At 37.7% G+C, this 18,606-nt stretch overlaps 1 protein-coding gene across 6 annotated transcripts in view; it reads right to left on the reverse strand.

The window, feature by feature from the left end:
* LOC114323750 (sister chromatid cohesion protein PDS5 homolog C) overlaps positions 1-18,606 on the reverse strand; it is a 33,886-nt gene that overhangs the window by 13,765 nt on the left and 1,515 nt on the right. For 3 of the 6 annotated variants that reach the window (XR_014348234.1, XM_028271411.2, XM_082901370.1), the window contains 9 exons: positions 17,073-17,276; positions 16,808-16,989; positions 15,978-16,104; positions 15,666-15,884; positions 7,395-7,442; positions 7,188-7,235; positions 6,072-7,019; positions 5,864-5,974; positions 4,383-4,456 (listed from right to left, as the gene is read on the reverse strand). Coding sequence is in view for 5 of the 6 variants with exons in the window: in XM_028271411.2 (XP_028127212.1) it covers positions 4,383-4,456; positions 5,864-5,974; positions 6,072-7,019; positions 7,188-7,235; positions 7,395-7,442; positions 15,666-15,884; positions 15,978-16,104; positions 16,808-16,989; positions 17,073-17,276 (1,961 nt within the window). In the remaining variant the exon portion in view is untranslated. The remainder of the gene's footprint in view (positions 1-4,382; positions 4,457-5,863; positions 5,975-6,071; positions 7,020-7,187; positions 7,236-7,394; positions 7,443-15,665; positions 15,885-15,977; positions 16,105-16,807; positions 16,990-17,072; positions 17,277-18,606) is intronic. The other 3 variants (XM_028271412.2, XM_082901371.1, XM_082901372.1) reach the window with 2 other exon arrangements.

Below are 18,606 nucleotides of genomic sequence, written 5' to 3' on the forward strand. Positions count from 1 at the left end.
ATCAATACATCAATCTTGTATCTATCAATCAATAAATCAATAATACATAAATTCTTACATACTTATCATCCACAAATTTAAACTTTCTATTTATTATTTTTTATTTCCTTTGCCTTCTCTTTCTTTTCCATTTTCCTCTTCAAACCACATAAAGAAAGAGTTATTAAATGCACTTCGAGATCAGTCCACACCAATCACCAATTGAAATCTCTCATATTGTCTTTCCAAATATTGCACAAACAAAAGTTATACATCAATCACATTCAAGACTTTAAAATAGCAAGCAATGACCACCACTTCTCCAGATGAAGAGGTAAGTTTGCAAACAGTGTGTTTTAAAGATCCTGACTGACACCATATTTCAAATGCAAAGAACATCTTCAACCGAAAGAGGGTAGCAGTAAGGCTTCATAAAGAATGTTGGAGATGACTTTATTCTCACAATTCAATGTGTTGGACCCCTCTACTCTACTGACCTCCTCCTAATTCTCTTTAAGGTGATGACTTCATTCTCACAATTCAATGTGTTGGACCCCTTTACTCTACTGACCTCCTTCTAATTCTGTAAAGATTAACCTTAAATTCTTTCATTTCAAATTTCTTACTTGTCTAAATGAAACCAAAGTTAATGAGAAGCAGTTGGGGTAGCTTACGATATTAAATGCTATATATCATCATAAAATTTGCCAATCCCATATCGATTGAAAATTAGGGTTTTTTTTTTTTTTTTTTGTGTGCGTGTGGAAATGCTCAAGTTATTCTCCTATATATATATATATATATATTTTGAATCCTCAAAAAAGTACAACAAACAGTGAGGGCTATGAAGCACGGACACGGACACGCGACACGACACGGACACGACACGGACACGCCGACACGCAAATTTTCAAAAAATGGGGGACACGACACGCTGGGGACACGTTCAATATATATAATTAATTTTATTTATTATATGTCATAAAATTATTAAAAAATAATTAAAATAACACTGAAATAACATAATTAATAAACACACATTATTATTAAAATTAAAAAAATTAATAAAATATATATATATATATATATTAACAAAACTAAGAAATATTAACAAAACTAATTAATAAATATATATATATATATATATTCTGAAATAAATACATATTATAAAAAAAGACTTATTAACAAAACTAATTAATAAATATATATATATATATTCTGAAATAATAGAAAAAAAAAAAAAGAAGAAGACCGAAGTTGTTAATAAATATATATATATATATATATATATTCTGAAATAATAGAAAAAAAAATAGAAGACCGAAGTCGAAGACGGAGGAGAAGACCAGAAGAAGACTCAGAGAGAGAGAGAGAGAGGAGACCTCGACAGACAGAGAGAGAGAGAAACATCGACTGGCGAAGACCAGAAGAAGAAGGAAGAAGACCGAAGCTGAGGAAGGAAGAAGAAGGTGTACCTTACGACGACGAGCGACGGCTGAGGAGCGACGACGAGCGACGACCGATGACGAGCGACGGACGAGCGACTGACGAGCGACCAGGTTGTCTTTCTCCTCTGTTATCTGTCTTCTCTCTTTCTCTTTTTGTTCTCTACTAACCTCTTAGATCGATTTAGGGCTTTTGATTTAGGGCAAACAGAATTTTTTTTGCTTTTTTACAGATTGACCCCAAAAATATTTTATAAATTCTGAAATTGACCCTAAAAATGTTTTGTAAATTCTGAAATTGGCCCCGTGCGTGTCCGAAAGTGTCCATAACGTGTCCTGGACGTGTCCGGCTTCAGAAAAAAAAAAAAAAAAAAAAAAAAAAAAAAAAAAAAAATTGGACACTCTCTAGTGCGTGTCGGACACGTGTCCGCCGCGTGTCCGACGCGTGTCCGTGTCCGACACGTGTCCGACACTGGTACGGAGCCCTCGGAGAGGTGTCCGTGCTTCATAGAGTGAGGGTTATTATACGGAGATGTGGACTAATGTCATTGATTTTTATTCTATGAATGAATTAAGTTGGAATAGAAGTAATATTTTGTATGTCCTTAATTAAAACTAGACTTTATTTCTTGGTTTTGAATTTTCACAGTGTAAAGTCAGATTACTTATGCAGTGTTTGAATTTTAAATTTGTGGACGATAAGTATAGATATAAATTCTTTTCCTAAAATGAAAAGTGCCTAGGTTGTGACCTACATGAATATGAGAATTACATGCCTCACTGTTAGCATATAATTACATGAACATATTGGAAATATGAGAATTTTGAAACTTTCTAATTGTTACTTCTCACGAAATATATCTTTTATAAACAAACTATAGCATTAATTTGTTAATTTTACGAATAGTCACTATCAAAGTCTATCGAAATGCCTTAGTACTCTATAATTTCTAGGGGGAATTACATTCTAGTGGGATAGAAAAAATTTTATCACACAAATATGGAGGGATGCAAGTCACACTTGCAAGAATTACTTGCACCCCCCACATGTTTTTGAAATTTTTTTCTCTGTGCCCCAATATACTATAATTCCTCTCTCTCTCTCTCTCACTCACATTTTATGGATAACTTTCATCATAGATGATTCTTCATATTGGAGGCATGACAGTGATATGAGTGGTACTAATACATGAAAGAAGCACTCCCAACCACTTCGAATTAATTCCCGTACCCACCACCTGCACCACCATTATAAATATGAATGGATTTATATAAAGAAATCTCAAAAATCTTGTGTTGGGTACGTAATGTGGAAAAATGAAGTTGATCAACCTATTGTTTCTTTTGGGCTTGCTCTGGATGCCCGACCTAGTTACTTGCCAAAGAACTTACAATCAGTTCCAACTTGTCCAAGCTTGGATACTGACCTTTTGCAAGAAATACAGTGGTTGTTTTCCAAATTTGGCGCCAAACTTCACCACCCTTCATGGCCTTTGGCCAGCTACAAGAACCAAGAACTCAATGTTGCATTGTGGCACAAGGCGTCAGGATAATAATATTGGAACATCCAAATCGGAAGAAGAAAAGAAAGAAGAGAAGCAGACACAAAGAAGAAGAAGCTAACAAAGAGGAGAAGAAAATATAGGAAAAGAAACTGCAGATATGCAAAAACCTCAAGGGGTTGGCCTAGTGGCACAACTTGGGACCTGGGGATGTGCTCCTTCCAGGTCTCAATTTCACTACTCACTAGTTACAATAAGCTCTTCGAGGCCAATCCATATAGGGCGCTCACTCTGGCTTTAAATGGAGCCCCCACAAGTGGGCGGTGGGATTGGTCCACCGGGATTAGTCGAGGTGCACTTAAGCTGGCCCGGATACACAGTTATAAAAAAAAAGGGGATAGAGATGCAGAGATGAGACGGGAAAATAGAGGGAAAGGAGAGAACCAGCCATCAGGGATTTTTTTCTCTTCAATCAACTGTCCCTGAAATAATAAAAGGGTTTTGTTCATATAGGGAGTATACACCCTAATTCCACTAGCTTAGGTGTTGTCACCAATCCAGAGAGTGATAGTCTAAAACATAATCCCATTAAATTTACTCCAACCCAAATATAATAAATAACTGAATAAAAGAAAATAAATCTTAAACTACCCCAAAACTTCATCAAGGTAGAATAAGAAATTACAATGATATTATCACATACTTTGTTTAGCGACTAATGCAACACTAGAAATTACACCAACAATATCCAAATATATGGTCTATAGCATACCACTTTGAACCATGGCGCAAACACTTTCTTCTTTGTGTTTTAATGTTAAAGCGGGAATAATGTATTCTGACCAATGACCATATTATTCTCATTAAGTCGTAAAGATATGCAATAATTACTCGGGAAAATATTCGACCCCCAGGAAGCCCAGTCAAGCATCGCAAGGATCACAGTAAAGGTGTATAAGGCGTAACACATACAACCTTTAATGATCCTGAAGGCCATACTCTCTCAGAAGGAAAACCATATAGCATGTGAAAAGTAAAATAAACAATGCTTAGGATCATATATGATTTTACAGATATATATACAAAACAACCAACTTTTCTTATACAATGAAGCTCAGATAATTATATGGATAGATATGTAAAACAAGCTTTTAGGTGATCGTGCAGTTATATATATATATATATGAAACAGATAACTCCACAATACCTACTAGATCAACATATCATTAAGCTGAACTGGGATTCAAATGTTGTTATGGGGGTTTACTGTAATTCCCCCTTAAAAAAATAAAAAATAAAAACGCAACCACTAAAAGGAAGGCAAAAATTACAACATAAAAGACAAGGTATCATGCGAGAGAAAAAATAAAGGAAGATTCATTAGTTAAAATGTAAGGACTTCAGCTAGTACTTATCAGTGACCAATATAACTATACAACCTAATGGAAGCACTTACATGTCATCATCTGGCCACCAAACCTTAACCTTTTTACCAATTAGGTTACTGTCATACTCTATAGCATCAGATGCCTGAAATGAAACAATAGACAACTTATCAGAATCGGTTCAAAAAGTACAAATGATAACAGAAATTGATTCAAGAAGTACACAAGAGTTAAACACCATAAAAACAACTAGAGCAAGTAATACTGATATCACACAAACCCAATTGTAGCATACGTCAGTCCACCAAAAATGAAACACAAACTCAAGCCCAAGCAAGTTCAGCAATAGCTCAATTTGACCTCTCTTTTTAAGCTTAGAATAAGATTCAGTTTTACAATGCAAGGCTGAGCTTTGTCCTGTTCAATCAGTTCAAGTGTGTTACGTGATCTTCCATCTCATGTCCATTGCCTCTTTCTCTCCCTCTATCCCCTTTATTGGTTCTCTCAAAGATTTTAAAGGGCTAAGCACTACATATCCCCAAAAATACTTTACTTTTCCTTCCCTAAATTAAAACTACGCATCAACTCCAACAAACAAAAACCTTACCTTTTCAAAGAAAGAAGAAAAATAAAGAACAGATAAAAATAGACGGGGCAAGAGCAAAGAGATGTTGATCTCATGCCCCAACATCATATCTTCACAGAGTCATTACCAATTATCATGATGACAATGTAGTTATGCAAAAACATTGCAACAAAAAATTAAAAAATAAATAAATGAAAGGTGATGGACTTCTGAAGAAGCTTTGTACAAGAATGGAGGACAGGTTAAAATACTTTTGATGAAAATAATGCCATGGTTATTTAAAAATTACAAGGCATTAACATAATTGTTGTTCTTTTTTTCCCCCATTGGGAGAGGGAGGTATAGGTGGTTTTACGAACAGCACGTTCCTACCCATTTAGAGTCATCAAGGCTAATCCCCATAGAGGCACATCACCCATGACCAAAAAACACAATCACTTTCTAAACTGCTAAATAGGATCCGGTCCAACTCCACCACACACAACAAACCACAGGCACCCACGCACCGACGAACTTACATGTGGGCAGCATATGAAAAGGAAAGGCCAAACACATCCCACATCAGGACCACACAGTGATTAATTGCACCATTGCACAAACAAAAAGAATTTTCATTGTTAAAGTGTAAAGGCAAACAGAGTCCAAGTAATCAGCCCTTCAGATTTTCTTACTACATTTTTTTTATTTTATTTTATTTTATTTTTTGAAGTTATGTCACTCTTTTACAGACGAAAGGAAGAAGAGACCAAAGTACCACAAAGAGAATAGTGAAAATCCTGATGATGTTGCATTCTTGCATATGAAATGACAAAACAGAATAAAATAAAATGCAATCTATGGGTGGGTGCACCACATGGTAGGCACTTTCCTAGAGCATGCATTAGATTTTATTATAATATAAACCAAAAATCAAAATATGCCGACTGATAGAAAATGAACCATGCCAATGGGGTTGAGAATACTTACTCTCTCTTTCCCAGGCGTACGCTTTCTCTTGGAATTCGTCTTGGGGGTTTCCTCTAAGTGGACTTCATCTTTATCTAATCTTGAGGCACGTTTTGGTGAAGAAACTGCTTCCTACAAAATGCATAAGAATATTTTTTTTAGATACTTGGTCAATGAAGACTCAAGGCATAAATAGAACAGCACAATGCCAAAGCACATCAAAAAGTACTTTGTCATCATCTTCCGTGGATGATTTTGTTAAATCCTTCACCAAAGTAGCTTTTCCACGTCCACGTCCTCGTACTCGTCCTCGCCCACGCCTTTTCCTATCTTCCTTCTTCTTTGATGAGGGCCCATCCACTATCTCATCTTTTGCATGTACCTTCCTAACACAATCTTTCAATGGTTTTGCCTCTGAATCACTTGTCCCACCTTCACTCTCGGAATTGTCCGTCAGAGCCAGAGTCTTCTCCTCAGTACTCCCAGCAGGAGCCTTTTTTCCAGAGTGTCTCTGGGTCTTCACTTCCAAATCACTTGTACCGGCAGATGCTTTCTTAGAAGCAACATTGGCAGATAGTGGACCTTCTTCAACCAAGTCTTTCTTCTTTGGTCGTCCAACCTTCTTTGGACTACCCTCATCAGGAACACTCCCACTCGGAGATGGGGAAGCCACATTCACTGGCTCACTCTCTATTGCTTTTGGTGAGGAAACCTGAACGTTCTCTTTGTCATTTTCTGACAGCACAGCCACCTCAACAGACAGCTCCTCAGAAGGTGAACTACGGACTTCCTTGCTACGACTTTTTCGACGGTCTGCCGTTCTTTCAGCCTCTTTATCGCTATCAACTCGAGAGGAGTCAGAAGGTTCTGTTGAATTGATTAAAGAGTTAGGTTTCTGTCCTCTTTCCTTGGATGTTTGTTCAGGCTTAGACTCTGATTTTACAATCTTCCCACTCTCTGAATCATCGGGTTCAGCACTGCTTGTTACATTAGTATCAACTGACTGATCAGCTTGGTGACCATGCTCTAGCTTCTTTAAAGGCTCTGGATCTGCCAATCTATCCTCATTCCCAGTTTCTGGAACACCATTACTCATAACTGACTTTGGAGATCCGTCCACAGCAGGATGATCACCTTCAGGACAAGTCTCTGTCACACTTTCTTTTGTCATTTGATCCTAGATTGATGACCTCCAAGCGATTAGTTGCAAGATTAGTTGCAAGATTAAGGTTTTTTTTAACAAAGTTGCAAGATAAGGTTGGTCCACAAAACTTTATAAATTAACTCACAACTAGATATACAAATCAAAAAATACATAAAAATAATATAGACTATCAGGACATGCCTGGGCTGCCCCATCAGGAGATGCCACAGCCAACTTGTTCTCATCAGCCTGATGCAATTAGTACAAGAAGTGGCAATATCACATGTGCAATTAGTACAAGAACTGGCAATATCACATGTAAAAGCAGAACAAATAACAACTAGAAGTTAAGATGGATAAAACCTACAAGTATAAATTACAGAAAACAGATATAACTTGATGACATACCTGAGCTGCCCCCTCTGAAGATGCCCTAGCCAACTTGCTTTCCTCAATCTGAAGAAAACATTACAGCACAATGAATACCAAATCATGATTACATCTATGCTCACATATAAAAAAATAAAACCTTTTTGGCTGAGGCAATGACAATTTCAGTAAACATTATTAGCATCAAATGAAGACATTCACTATAGGTAGACAATATTATTTTAAAACGAGCACTACTTAAAATGAAAGAGATCTGAAATTCGTAGTGGATCTCCCTGAGGTTGCTGGACAGTAACCAAACCAAACCAAGCCTTAAGTCCCATCAAATGGGGTTGTCTACATGAATCCTTCTTCTCCACGCGGCCCTATCAAAGGCCATTTCGTTAGTCAAATTAAGTAGATCCATATCTCTATTTACAACGTTAGCCAACGTTAATCTAGGCCTACCCCGCCCCCTAACACTCCTCTCTACCATTACAGTATCACATCTCTTCACTACTGCCTCTGTTGGTCTCCGTTGAATGTGACCAAACCATCTCAATCAATTATCTCTCAACTTATCTTCTATCGGTGCTACTCCTATCCATTCCCGAATACACTTATTCCTAATTATGTCCTGTCTTGTCTAATCTTGCCACACATCCACCTTAGCATCCTCATCTCAGCCACGCACATCTTATCTATATGTTGTTTCTTGGTTGCCCAACACTCTGTCACATACAACATCGCTAGTCTAATAGCCATTCTATAGAACTTACCTTTTAGTCTAGTAGTTATTCGTTTATCGCACAATACCCCAAACGCACTTCTCCACTTACACCATCCCGCCTTAATCCTATGAGCCACATCCGCATCAATCTCCTCCGTTGTTGTGATAATCGACCCTAAATAATGAAAATGTTCATTCTTAGGCAATTCTTGGTTCTCAATCTTCACTTCTCCTCTGCTTTCATTGTTACTGTTACTAAATTTACACTCCATGTACTATCTTATTTCTGCTTATCCGGAAACCTTTAAATTCAGGAGTTTTTTCTCCAAATCTCCAACTTTGTATTAACTCCTTCTCTAGTCTCATCCACTAGCACGATATCTTCTGCAAAAAGCATACACCATGGCACATCATCCTAAATATTTCTCGTCAACTCATCCATAACTAAAGCAAAAAGATAAGGGTTTAAGATAGATCCTTGGTGTAACCCAACAGTGATAGGAAATTCATTTGTCTCTCCAGTAGGCGATCTAATAGTGGTCACCACCCCTTCATACATGTCCCTAATCACATCAATGTAACCTTTTGTTACCCCTTTCTTCTCTAACACCCACCATATTATATCTCGGGACACTCTATCATATGCTTTCTCAAGGTCGATAAACACCATATGAATGTCTCTTTTCTTTTCTCTATACTTTTCTATTACTCTCCTCAAAAGATGAATCGCTTCCATTGTTGACCTGCCGGGCATAAACCCAAATTAATTCTCTGACACCTCTGTTATATCTCGCAATCCGCGTTCCATCACCCTCCCCACACTTTCATTACATGGCACATTAGCTTGATTCCTCTATAATTGTTGCAATTCTGGATATCTCTTTTATTCTTATATATTGGCACTAAAATACTCTTCCTCCACTCATCTGGCATGTTCCTAATCAACAAAATTTTGCTAAACATCCTAGTCAACCAAGCAACCCCTTTTTACCCAAGCACTTCCAAGCTTCAATAGGGATATCATCGAGTCCTAAAGCCTTATTTGATTTCATCTTCTTAAGTGCAATCTCCACTGCAAAGTTCATAATCCTGCGATAAAACCTATAGTATTGGTTTATCGTATTACTAGCCATTTCTTCCCCTATTGCCGTACCTCCATATTCCTCATTTAATAGTTTTTCAAAATAGTTCTTCCATCTTTCCTTAATCTCTTCATCTTTCACCAATACCTTAGAATCCTCACTCTTGATGCACTTAACTTGATTAAAATCTCTTGTTTTCCTCTCCCGTATCTTAGCAAGTTTGTATATCCGCTTCTCTCCTTCTTTACTATCTAGTCTAGTGTATAGGTCATCATAAACTTTCAACTTAGCCTCCCTCACTACTTTTTTGACTTCCTTATTAGCCAATGTTAGAAAAACTGATGTATTATTGATTGATGTTCATCTATTGAATGTTACAATGATTCCTATATATAGAAGAGTAGGTGGTAGTAGGTGGTAGGTGGAGTAGGTGAAGTGGAGGTGGTAGTGGTGTAGTGGGTTAGGTTTAGTGGAGTAGGTTTAAGTGGAGTAGGTTTAGTGGGTTAGGTTTAGTGGAGTAGGTTTAAGTGGGTGAAGTAGGTGATAGGTTTTAACAGCCCCCCGCAAACTCAAGGGGGATAGGAACTAGCCAACTTGAGTTTGGAGAGAGTAACAAAACAAGAAAATAGACGAATACATAAAAGAAAAGAGGATAGGAGACACTGTATGGTCGTGTCAGACCGATGGTGAAGACACTGTATGGTGGTGTCATAACGTTGTAGAGGACACTGGATGGTTGTGTCAGACCGATGTAGAAGACAGTTTATGGGGTCATGTCGGACCGTTGTAGCAGACAATGTTGTGACAGTTGTTGTGACAGTTTACGGAGTCTTGCTGGACCCTTGTAGAAACTAACCGAAATCAATGTCGGGACAGTTTACAGAGTCTTGTCGGACCCATGAAGGAGCTAACCGGAATCAATGTCGGGACAGTTTACAGAGTCTTGTCGGACCCATGAAGGAGCTAACCGGAATCAATGTCGGGACAGTTTACTGAGTCTTGTCGGACCTATGAAGGAGCTAACCGGAATCAATGTCGGGACAGTTTACAGAGTCTTGTCGGACCCTTAAAAAGTCGCACCCTCAAAAGGTGTACCCAATCTTTCAAAAGGCGTGCCATCAAAAGGCGTGCCAAATCCATAAAAAGGCGTGCCATCAAAAGGCGTGCCCATTCCATAAAAAGGTGTGCCGGACATGATGGCGAGACGCGTGACCATCTTGGCTTGCGCGCCCGTTTTGTCGTCTGTCGGCAAGTGGCGCATGATGCGCGTGTCTGCCTCTTCATCATGGTCTTTATAAACCGAAGCGGAGGCTGAGGCTTGGAAGCATAACAAACCAGTTGAAACCTCTTCGTTCTCTGAGAGCTTGTCGCTAAGAGCTGCAAATCTTGAAACACGCTGTAAACACTCTGTAACCAACCCTTCTCGAACACTCAGAAACCCATAACATGGCCTCGTCTTCCCGTTCAGCTACCCAGAATATGGCCTCTTCGTCCCGTGGTCTGCTCACTCTCTTTCCCGACCTCAACGAGTCAACAAGAGAGATAACTGGTGCGGTGGCCAGTGAACCTCAACCAAGCGCCTCTGGTTTTGCTAAGTTGAACTTTCCGATGCGATCGGTGGAGCAAAAAATGGCGGTGCAATCAGATATTGAGGCGAATCAGTATACATTGAAGTCATGTGTTGAAACCATGACTGCGGTCACAAACTTGTCGTACCGGCTGCAGAGTAGGACAAATGAGGTGTAGCAGTTAAACGCCCAACTGGCTCTGCTCCAACGCATGTATAAGGATGCGCGAGCAGAGATAAGTGTGCTGAAGGCGGAAAATAAGGAACTGAAGCGGAAGGCCACCGTTATGTTCCGATTTGGAGGTCCGCCATATGCTGCAGTGGAGGAGCAGGGAGTAGTGATCGTGCCCAGTGGAGTGGGTGCGGGAAACACAGAGGCAGCACCGGCAAGGGCCGCCCAGGACGGAGGCAAGAAAAAGCGACCCGCAGCAGAGTAGAGAAGCAAAATCCCGCCTGTGGATGTGGTTGTTTTGCGTTTTTTTTTTTTTTTGTGTAAAATGCTGATCGGGGTTGATCCCCGGCATGAAGAAATGACAAGTTTGTAAAATGTTTTTTTTTTTTTTTTTTTTTTTTTTTTTTTTTTTTTTGGAGTGTTGTGTTGAAAAAATAAAAATAAAATGAAAGAAAACAAGGGAGAAAGAAAATAGATAAAAAAATATTTATAGATGAATTATATGAAAAATATCAGTGTGATTGTTTCAAAAAATAAAGTGGGGGTATTTAAAAAGGAGGAAAAGTGATTTGGGAAAAAATAAATAAAAAATAAGTGATTTTAAAATCAAATGGAGGAGAGTTTGAGTAATAGAATATAATAAAAAGAGATATATATATATATATATAATAAAGAAGGTGGGGAACAACATGATAAGGGTGTATTTTAAAATGATAAATAAAAGAAAGTTGAAGACAACATGATACCGGTGTGTATGGATGTGATAATGAGAGTGAAACAAACTTGGTGAGTGTGATTAAATAAATAAAAGAAGGATGGGTGTGCTTTGTTGTATTGGAATATTTTTCTTTATCAATCTTCCCGCTATGCAAGACAAGTTGATTGAAAGTGGTGGGAAGAAAAAGTGAAAAGAAATGATGGGTGATAAAATAAAATATAAAATCAGTGGGTTGGTGGGTTGGTGGAAGAAAAGTTTAAAATAAATGGGTGGAAATATTAAAATAAAGGTGGGTGTTTGGTGTTTGGAGCTTTAACAGCCTGTGGAGCATGGTTTAGAGAAGAGAAACCCACCCAACTTCTCTCTCTCGGGTTGGTTATCCACACACAACACACAGCAGTTCATACACACATTCACACAGAGCCACAACACATACACAGCAGTTCATTTTCAGTCAAGTCGCTTGTGATCATCTTTAAATGCAAGAGATATTGCAGCAGAGGGCTTAGATTTGTTGCCAGATTTTGATGTGCAACAACAGCAGCTCCTAAATGAATTATCCCGTCTCTCTCAGCCGGGCTTAGATTTGTTGGTCTCGTGTAGCTATGACAACACCATCAAGGATTGAGCAGAAGAGTTCTCCGGTGACTGAGCGAGAGCAGCATGGCGGAGTTCTCCGGCGAGCTCGGTGGCGGCAGAAACAAAGGGGCAGGAACAAAATTGGACTGTCTGATCATGAATCAACGCAGATCGTCAAGTGAGTATGTGTAGAAAACTCCAGCGGGCAACGAAGGCAAGATTGCCGGCCTACTGCCCGCCGGCGAGAAAGAAATACAGGCCTAAATCTTATTGCTCTGATACCATGTTAGAAAAACTGATGTATTATTGATTGATGTTCATCTATTGAATGTTACAATGATTCCTATATATAGAAGAGTAGGTGGTAGTAGGTGGTAGGTGGAGTAGGTGAAGTGGAGGTGGTAGTGGTGTAGTGGGTTAGGTTTAGTGGAGTAGGTTTAAGTGGAGTAGGTTTAGTGGGTTAGGTTTAGTGGAGTAGGTTTAAGTGGGTGAAGTAGGTGATAGGTTTTAACAGCCAATCTATAGCTCTTAAGGTTTTCCTCAGTTCTATCCTTCTGCCACTTTTTAAAGCACTCTCTCTTTGCCTTAACTACCGCTTGAACCTCTTCCCTCCACCAACAAGTTCCCTAGCGCTAGATCCCGTCCCTTTCGACTCTCCAAGCACTTCTCTTGAGATTCTCCTCATACAATTGGCCATCGAGTTCCAAATAATGTTAGCATCATCTTCCAAGTCCCAAGTACCTTCCTTATCTACTCTATTCTTAAATATTTCTAGTTTATCCCCTTTTAGGTCTCACCATCTCGTCCTACGATACCCACCATCCTTCCTAGCTTGGTATTGCCCTCTAAAACATAAATCTAGTACCAAAATCCTATGTTGAGAGGTCAGGCTCTCTCCAGAAATCACCTTACAATCATTGCATTTTAGGCGGTCCACTTTTCTCACTAACAAGTAATCTATTTAGCTCTTAACTGACCCACTCTTAAAAGTTATCAAATGCTCCTCCCTCTTCTTATACATAGTATTGGCCACCACTAGGTCAAAAGCCAACGCAAAATCTAAGATACTCTCTCCAGCCTCATTTCTGTCACCAAAACCCTATCCACCATGCACCCTTTCATAGCCTAATTTATCTATGTCTACATGGCCATTAAAATCTCCACCTATAACCAAGTTCTCTCCAACGGGCATCTCTTGTAAGATCTCATCCATTTGCTCCCAAAAATCCCTCTTAGTCTGATCATCTAATCCTACTTAAGGGATGTATGCACTAATAGCATTCACTACATTCCCTTCAATAACTAGTTTAACTAACATAATCCTATCCCCTTTTCTAATGACCGCCACTAAATTCTCCACCAGACCCTTGGCAATTATGATTCCTACCCCATTCCTGCGTCTGTCCTTACCACTATAATACAATTTAAAACCAGTATCCACAATTTTCCTAGCTTTCTCACCCGTCCACTTAGTTTCTTGTACGCAAGCTATACTAACTCTCCTCCTAATCATAACATCTACCAATTCTATCGTCTTACCAGTTAAGGTTCCTATATTCCAAGTGGCTGCCTTAAACCTGTAGTCTTCGACTAGCTTCTTTACCCGCGCTCGTCCAAAAAAAAGGCAAAAACCTTTGCCCATTTTTCACCGCACCTAGGCGTCGATGCGACACCCCTTGCTCACTTTTCGAAACACCCGAAGGCAAGCGCCACGCGTTACTTGAGGGTAACGACCTAGCATTTAAACGATGCAAAGTAGGATTCATTTTCATAAAGGATCCGAACGGTTTTTTTACATGTTGGCTGTCGGCTACCTAACACACAACCCTCCTCCTTGATCCGGGCTTGGGACCAGCGGAGTTGTTAACAACCTCGGCGGAGTTGGTTGCTGAACAGTGAAGAACAATATTAGCAATCACAGCATAACATATATTCCCCATGGTCGATGATAAAGCTTTATACAAGCAAGCCATTTGGAGGCTCTCCTCACCTCAAACCAAGCAAACAAGGCAACTAGAAAGCAATGCAACAATTGCGCAGGAAAGTTGTGATGTTATGGGCAATGTTACACGAACTCTTCTAAATTTGTGAAGTAACCGTATCTGACGCTCAACACTTAAAAGGTATCACATATGTGCACGAGATGCTAAGTCGGACATGCACCCACCAAGCATGCCTAAGTAATCGAGTTTTGCAATACAACTATGCAAAAGACACCCATTTTATGCAAAAAATGCTCTATTATTAGTTTGCAAACTCCGTTTTACCTTTAAAAAATAAAAGTACGTTTTAAAAAAATACAAGATCTAGCCGTGTCGCAAACTCCTAGCGTTTATGAAGCACGGGTACTCCAAAAATGGTGCCGTACAAGTACCGAGTACTTAGCGGATGCGAGTACACATACCGATACGGTGGTACACGTACCGGGTACGGCAAATACATTTAGATACGACACCAGTACGGCAAAATGAATTTTTTTTTTTTTTTGGCTATAATTTATTGCAACCATTACTATTCTTCTTTCAATTTTGAAAATATCAAGTAATTTATTTCCAACACCCTTTACCCATGAGTCATGGTTTTGCTCTCTTTTGCATCCTGTTTTAGACAATCAAAAAAAAAAATAAAGAATTATATAACATTTTAGACAAGTTGTTCTTTTTTTAGTTTCAATATTGAAACTTATGATTTATATATTTGATGTTTAGCTATAAATTTAAAATTAGAAGAAAATAATAATAATAATAATAATAATAATAATAATAATAATAATAAATGAAAATTTTGGCGTACCCCAACCGTATCCGTACCCTACATTTTTTAGAATTTGCCGTATCGGCGTACCCGCACCCATGCTTCATAGCCTAGCGTCCTTTGTCATGAGAATCAAACAAATCCAACACTCCCACACATACCAGCACCCAACATTCCACCTAAGTCCATGGAACATAGGTTACAGATAGAGGGTACCAGCGAGATTATAAACGAGAGATGGTCATGTAGGTGCAGGTAATATAATCGCACAGGAGTTGCTACAACACTTTGGTTAAGCAGGATTGCTGTTGCTAGAGACAGGGACAGGAATGCAGACAGGGCAGTAGTGGTAACAGCCGCCTAGTAGTAATACATCATTAACCATGTAATATCAGAATCACATACAAAAATACAATCATAGAAATTGAGCTACCCATGTGCCAACGGTCTATTACTTTTGGGTATTAGAACAAGGATATTATTGGATAAGAAAGCATCGGCAAGCAGCATTAACAAGTTATTATCAGACTTACTTTAAAAAAATGGTGCAACTTAAGCTCTGCCATTATGCCCGTCAAAAGTTTACACTCGTATATAAGGAGAAAGGCAGCTTATTTCAAACAATATTTACCTCCACCCTCTATATCTCTCACAATTCTTAAATTTATGCATAAAAGAATACTACGTTGAAAATGTAAGTGAGCATACCAACTGTTCTCCACAAGCATCGTCATCATTATGTCTAACAGTACCGTCATTGTTATGTCCAACATCAGTTGTTCCATCACATATAGATGCAATTACTTTGCTGTAATCATCAAAAGAATGGCCCAAGGATTCCTTAGCTTGTATCAGGTAAGGTTTGACCTTTGTTGCACAGTTTTCAAATACTCTCTCCCCCAATTTCCGAGCAATTGGCAGAACCTCCTGAAAATAGAAAAACCTCAGACAAATTCATAAAAACAAAAACAAAACAAGGGAGATAAAAACACAATAATCCATTGGTCAATAATAATTGACCTGATTGTCCTTTTTCAAACTAGCTAGGATGGGAGAGATTAGCTCAAACGAAATATCTTCACTTTCTTCCAGTACAAGAGACATAATTGTGACCATGGAAGAAAACACATTCTCTGGGTGATAATCCCTGAAAGTTGAACAAAAGCAATATCAGATGCTGAAAAGAGAAACATGAACAAATCATCATAGCAGGATTTTTTGTAGTTGATTTAAGTTAGGGAAGTAACCTTGTTAGCTAATCAATTAAGTTGCTTATTGGATATTTATATCTAAAGAAAAATATATGAATGAAAAACAACATTCAATTAAAATCAAATCAATAAAGAATAAACCTATCAAAAAGTATGGAACCTGCAATAGTGAATAGGAGGCAGTTACTTCAAAAATGGGGAATCAAAATTTTACAACTTTGCAACACTTTTGGTACCAACTCATGCAGAATAAACTCACACTACAGCCTAAATTTTTTTTATACAACACGTCCAAACAAAAGTCACCCCTAGCTGGGTAGACCTCCACCATCTGCTGATATACATAAATATACACATCCTACAGCTTATAAAGTATGACCTATAACCAAAAACCATGAGTGCAAAATTAAATGTGAGCCAAGGACCAGGGAGAAGCAAAAGAAAACACAACAATTTGATTTGGCTTTACTGTTTTAGATTTTGTAGCAGAATAATATATTATATTAGAATTAATACGAAAATTCAATTTCACAAAATAAAGTGGATATTACAAGACAGAAAAGTGTTAATATAGCCTGGTTTTTCCGGGCATGGCACAAGAAAAAGAACATGTTCATCATCTTAAATATTAGCTCATACCTTATAGCTTTCAGAAAGTGGTGGAACATCTCAACAATCAAACCATCACATTCTAGATCCAACATGACCACACATGACCTGACCTTGGCTACAGTTTCAAGAATCAAGGTCCTCTTATTATATGATCTACTGGACTTGTCAGATAAATTTTCAAAGGATGATACAATCAACTGAAAAACATCCTGTGTATACAAACAGTGAAAACTTATGAGGATAAAACAAATGATGATAAAATTTCTCTACAAAAATAACAGAAACCCAGTACCTTCATCTGATCATCATCATATGGAGCATCTGGTGCAGTAATTCTTGTAATCTCACTGATGCAGGAGGCAACTGCAACTTTCACATCTACATCAGGATGCCTTAGAAGTTTATCTGCAACCAATGCCTTCATAGATGGAGAAAGTGCAGTTTGCATTGATTTCAATGGTGACTGCTCCACTCTTGAGAGAAAATTCTCAACTTGCTGAAAATCACAACAAAAGAAGATTATACAAAAGAATTTACAAGCAAATCAAAGAAGTGAAAAAAAAAATTAAAATAAATAAATAAAAAATCTCTTATTTTCTTTTCTCACAATTTAGCAAGTTTGTAAGGTATTCTTTTCTTTTACCCAAAAAAAAAAATTTATTGTTTTCTACATTTTTACATCTAATTTAGTATAAAAAATCATAGCAGGCTTTCAACCTCCTTCTTAACCAATTTATTTTTCTTAAAAGTTATCTCAATTTTATCTTTTTGCCATTTTTAAAACATTCCTTTTTTTTCAAAAAAAATAATAATTTATTTTTACTACAAATTGTATCACATAATTCCACCACCACCAAATATCTTTACATGTAGGGTCTTTTCTCTTCTATTCTCTTAGGACTTCTTTTAATATGGTTTTAATGTATCCCATCATTGTATTCCACATGTTATTAAATTAATATCACCATCCAAACTCCAAATATTTCTACTTTCTCACCTTTTAGATTCCAATATCTTTACATGGACTTATAATAATTTTTATGGTTTAATGTTGCATTTTAATGTATATATCTAGTACTGCCAGCCTATGTTGCAACATTAAAGTCTACAAGAATCTTTACATATTGCTCATTTTACAAAAAATAATATGTTTGACTCTTTTTGACCCATTTTTAAAAGCTATTTAAGTATTCCTCTCTCTTTTTAAAGAAGGTGTTAGTTAAATAAGATCAAATGCGACTACAAAAGATACGATGCCCACTTAGATTACATTACACTACAAATTCAAAACATGGCAAATGTTGCAAGGTTTAAATCAAGAAGCACGCATTGCAGTTACAAAATGCAAGTGTAACCTGTATTGCAAAATATCCTAAACCTACAATAGTTATGATGTTAGGATAACACCAAAGTCATAGTGTTAGGATAATACCAAAAGTTCTAAAACATATCGAGAGTACAAATTCAAAATTCCAGCTAAGGAAACAAAAAGTGTTGCAAAGTTTAAATCAAGAAGAGTGTTATTGCATTTACAGAATGCGAATGTCACCTCTACCCTGTACTCATGTTCATTATCATGTTAGAAAGGATTTACAACACAACCTCTTTGATAGATGGTTTGCCAGGACGCTTCTACTTGTCGAAGTTTTGTTTCCCCCACAACAATAGACTTGCAAGTTGCAACTATAGTATAGGAAAAAGCTTCTATTTGACAGCAGTAATAAGAAGGAAAGGATATGATTGTAAATAGAGACTTACATAAATGTTTCCTCTCTATATAGTAGTACATCATGGTATTATCCTAGTACAAGATGGCCACTTAATAT

Source organism: Camellia sinensis, chromosome 13 (genome assembly GCF_055761805.1).
Source record: "Camellia sinensis isolate YWXY chromosome 13, ASM5576180v1, whole genome shotgun sequence".
Lineage (NCBI taxonomy): Eukaryota > Viridiplantae > Streptophyta > Magnoliopsida > Ericales > Theaceae > Camellia > Camellia sinensis.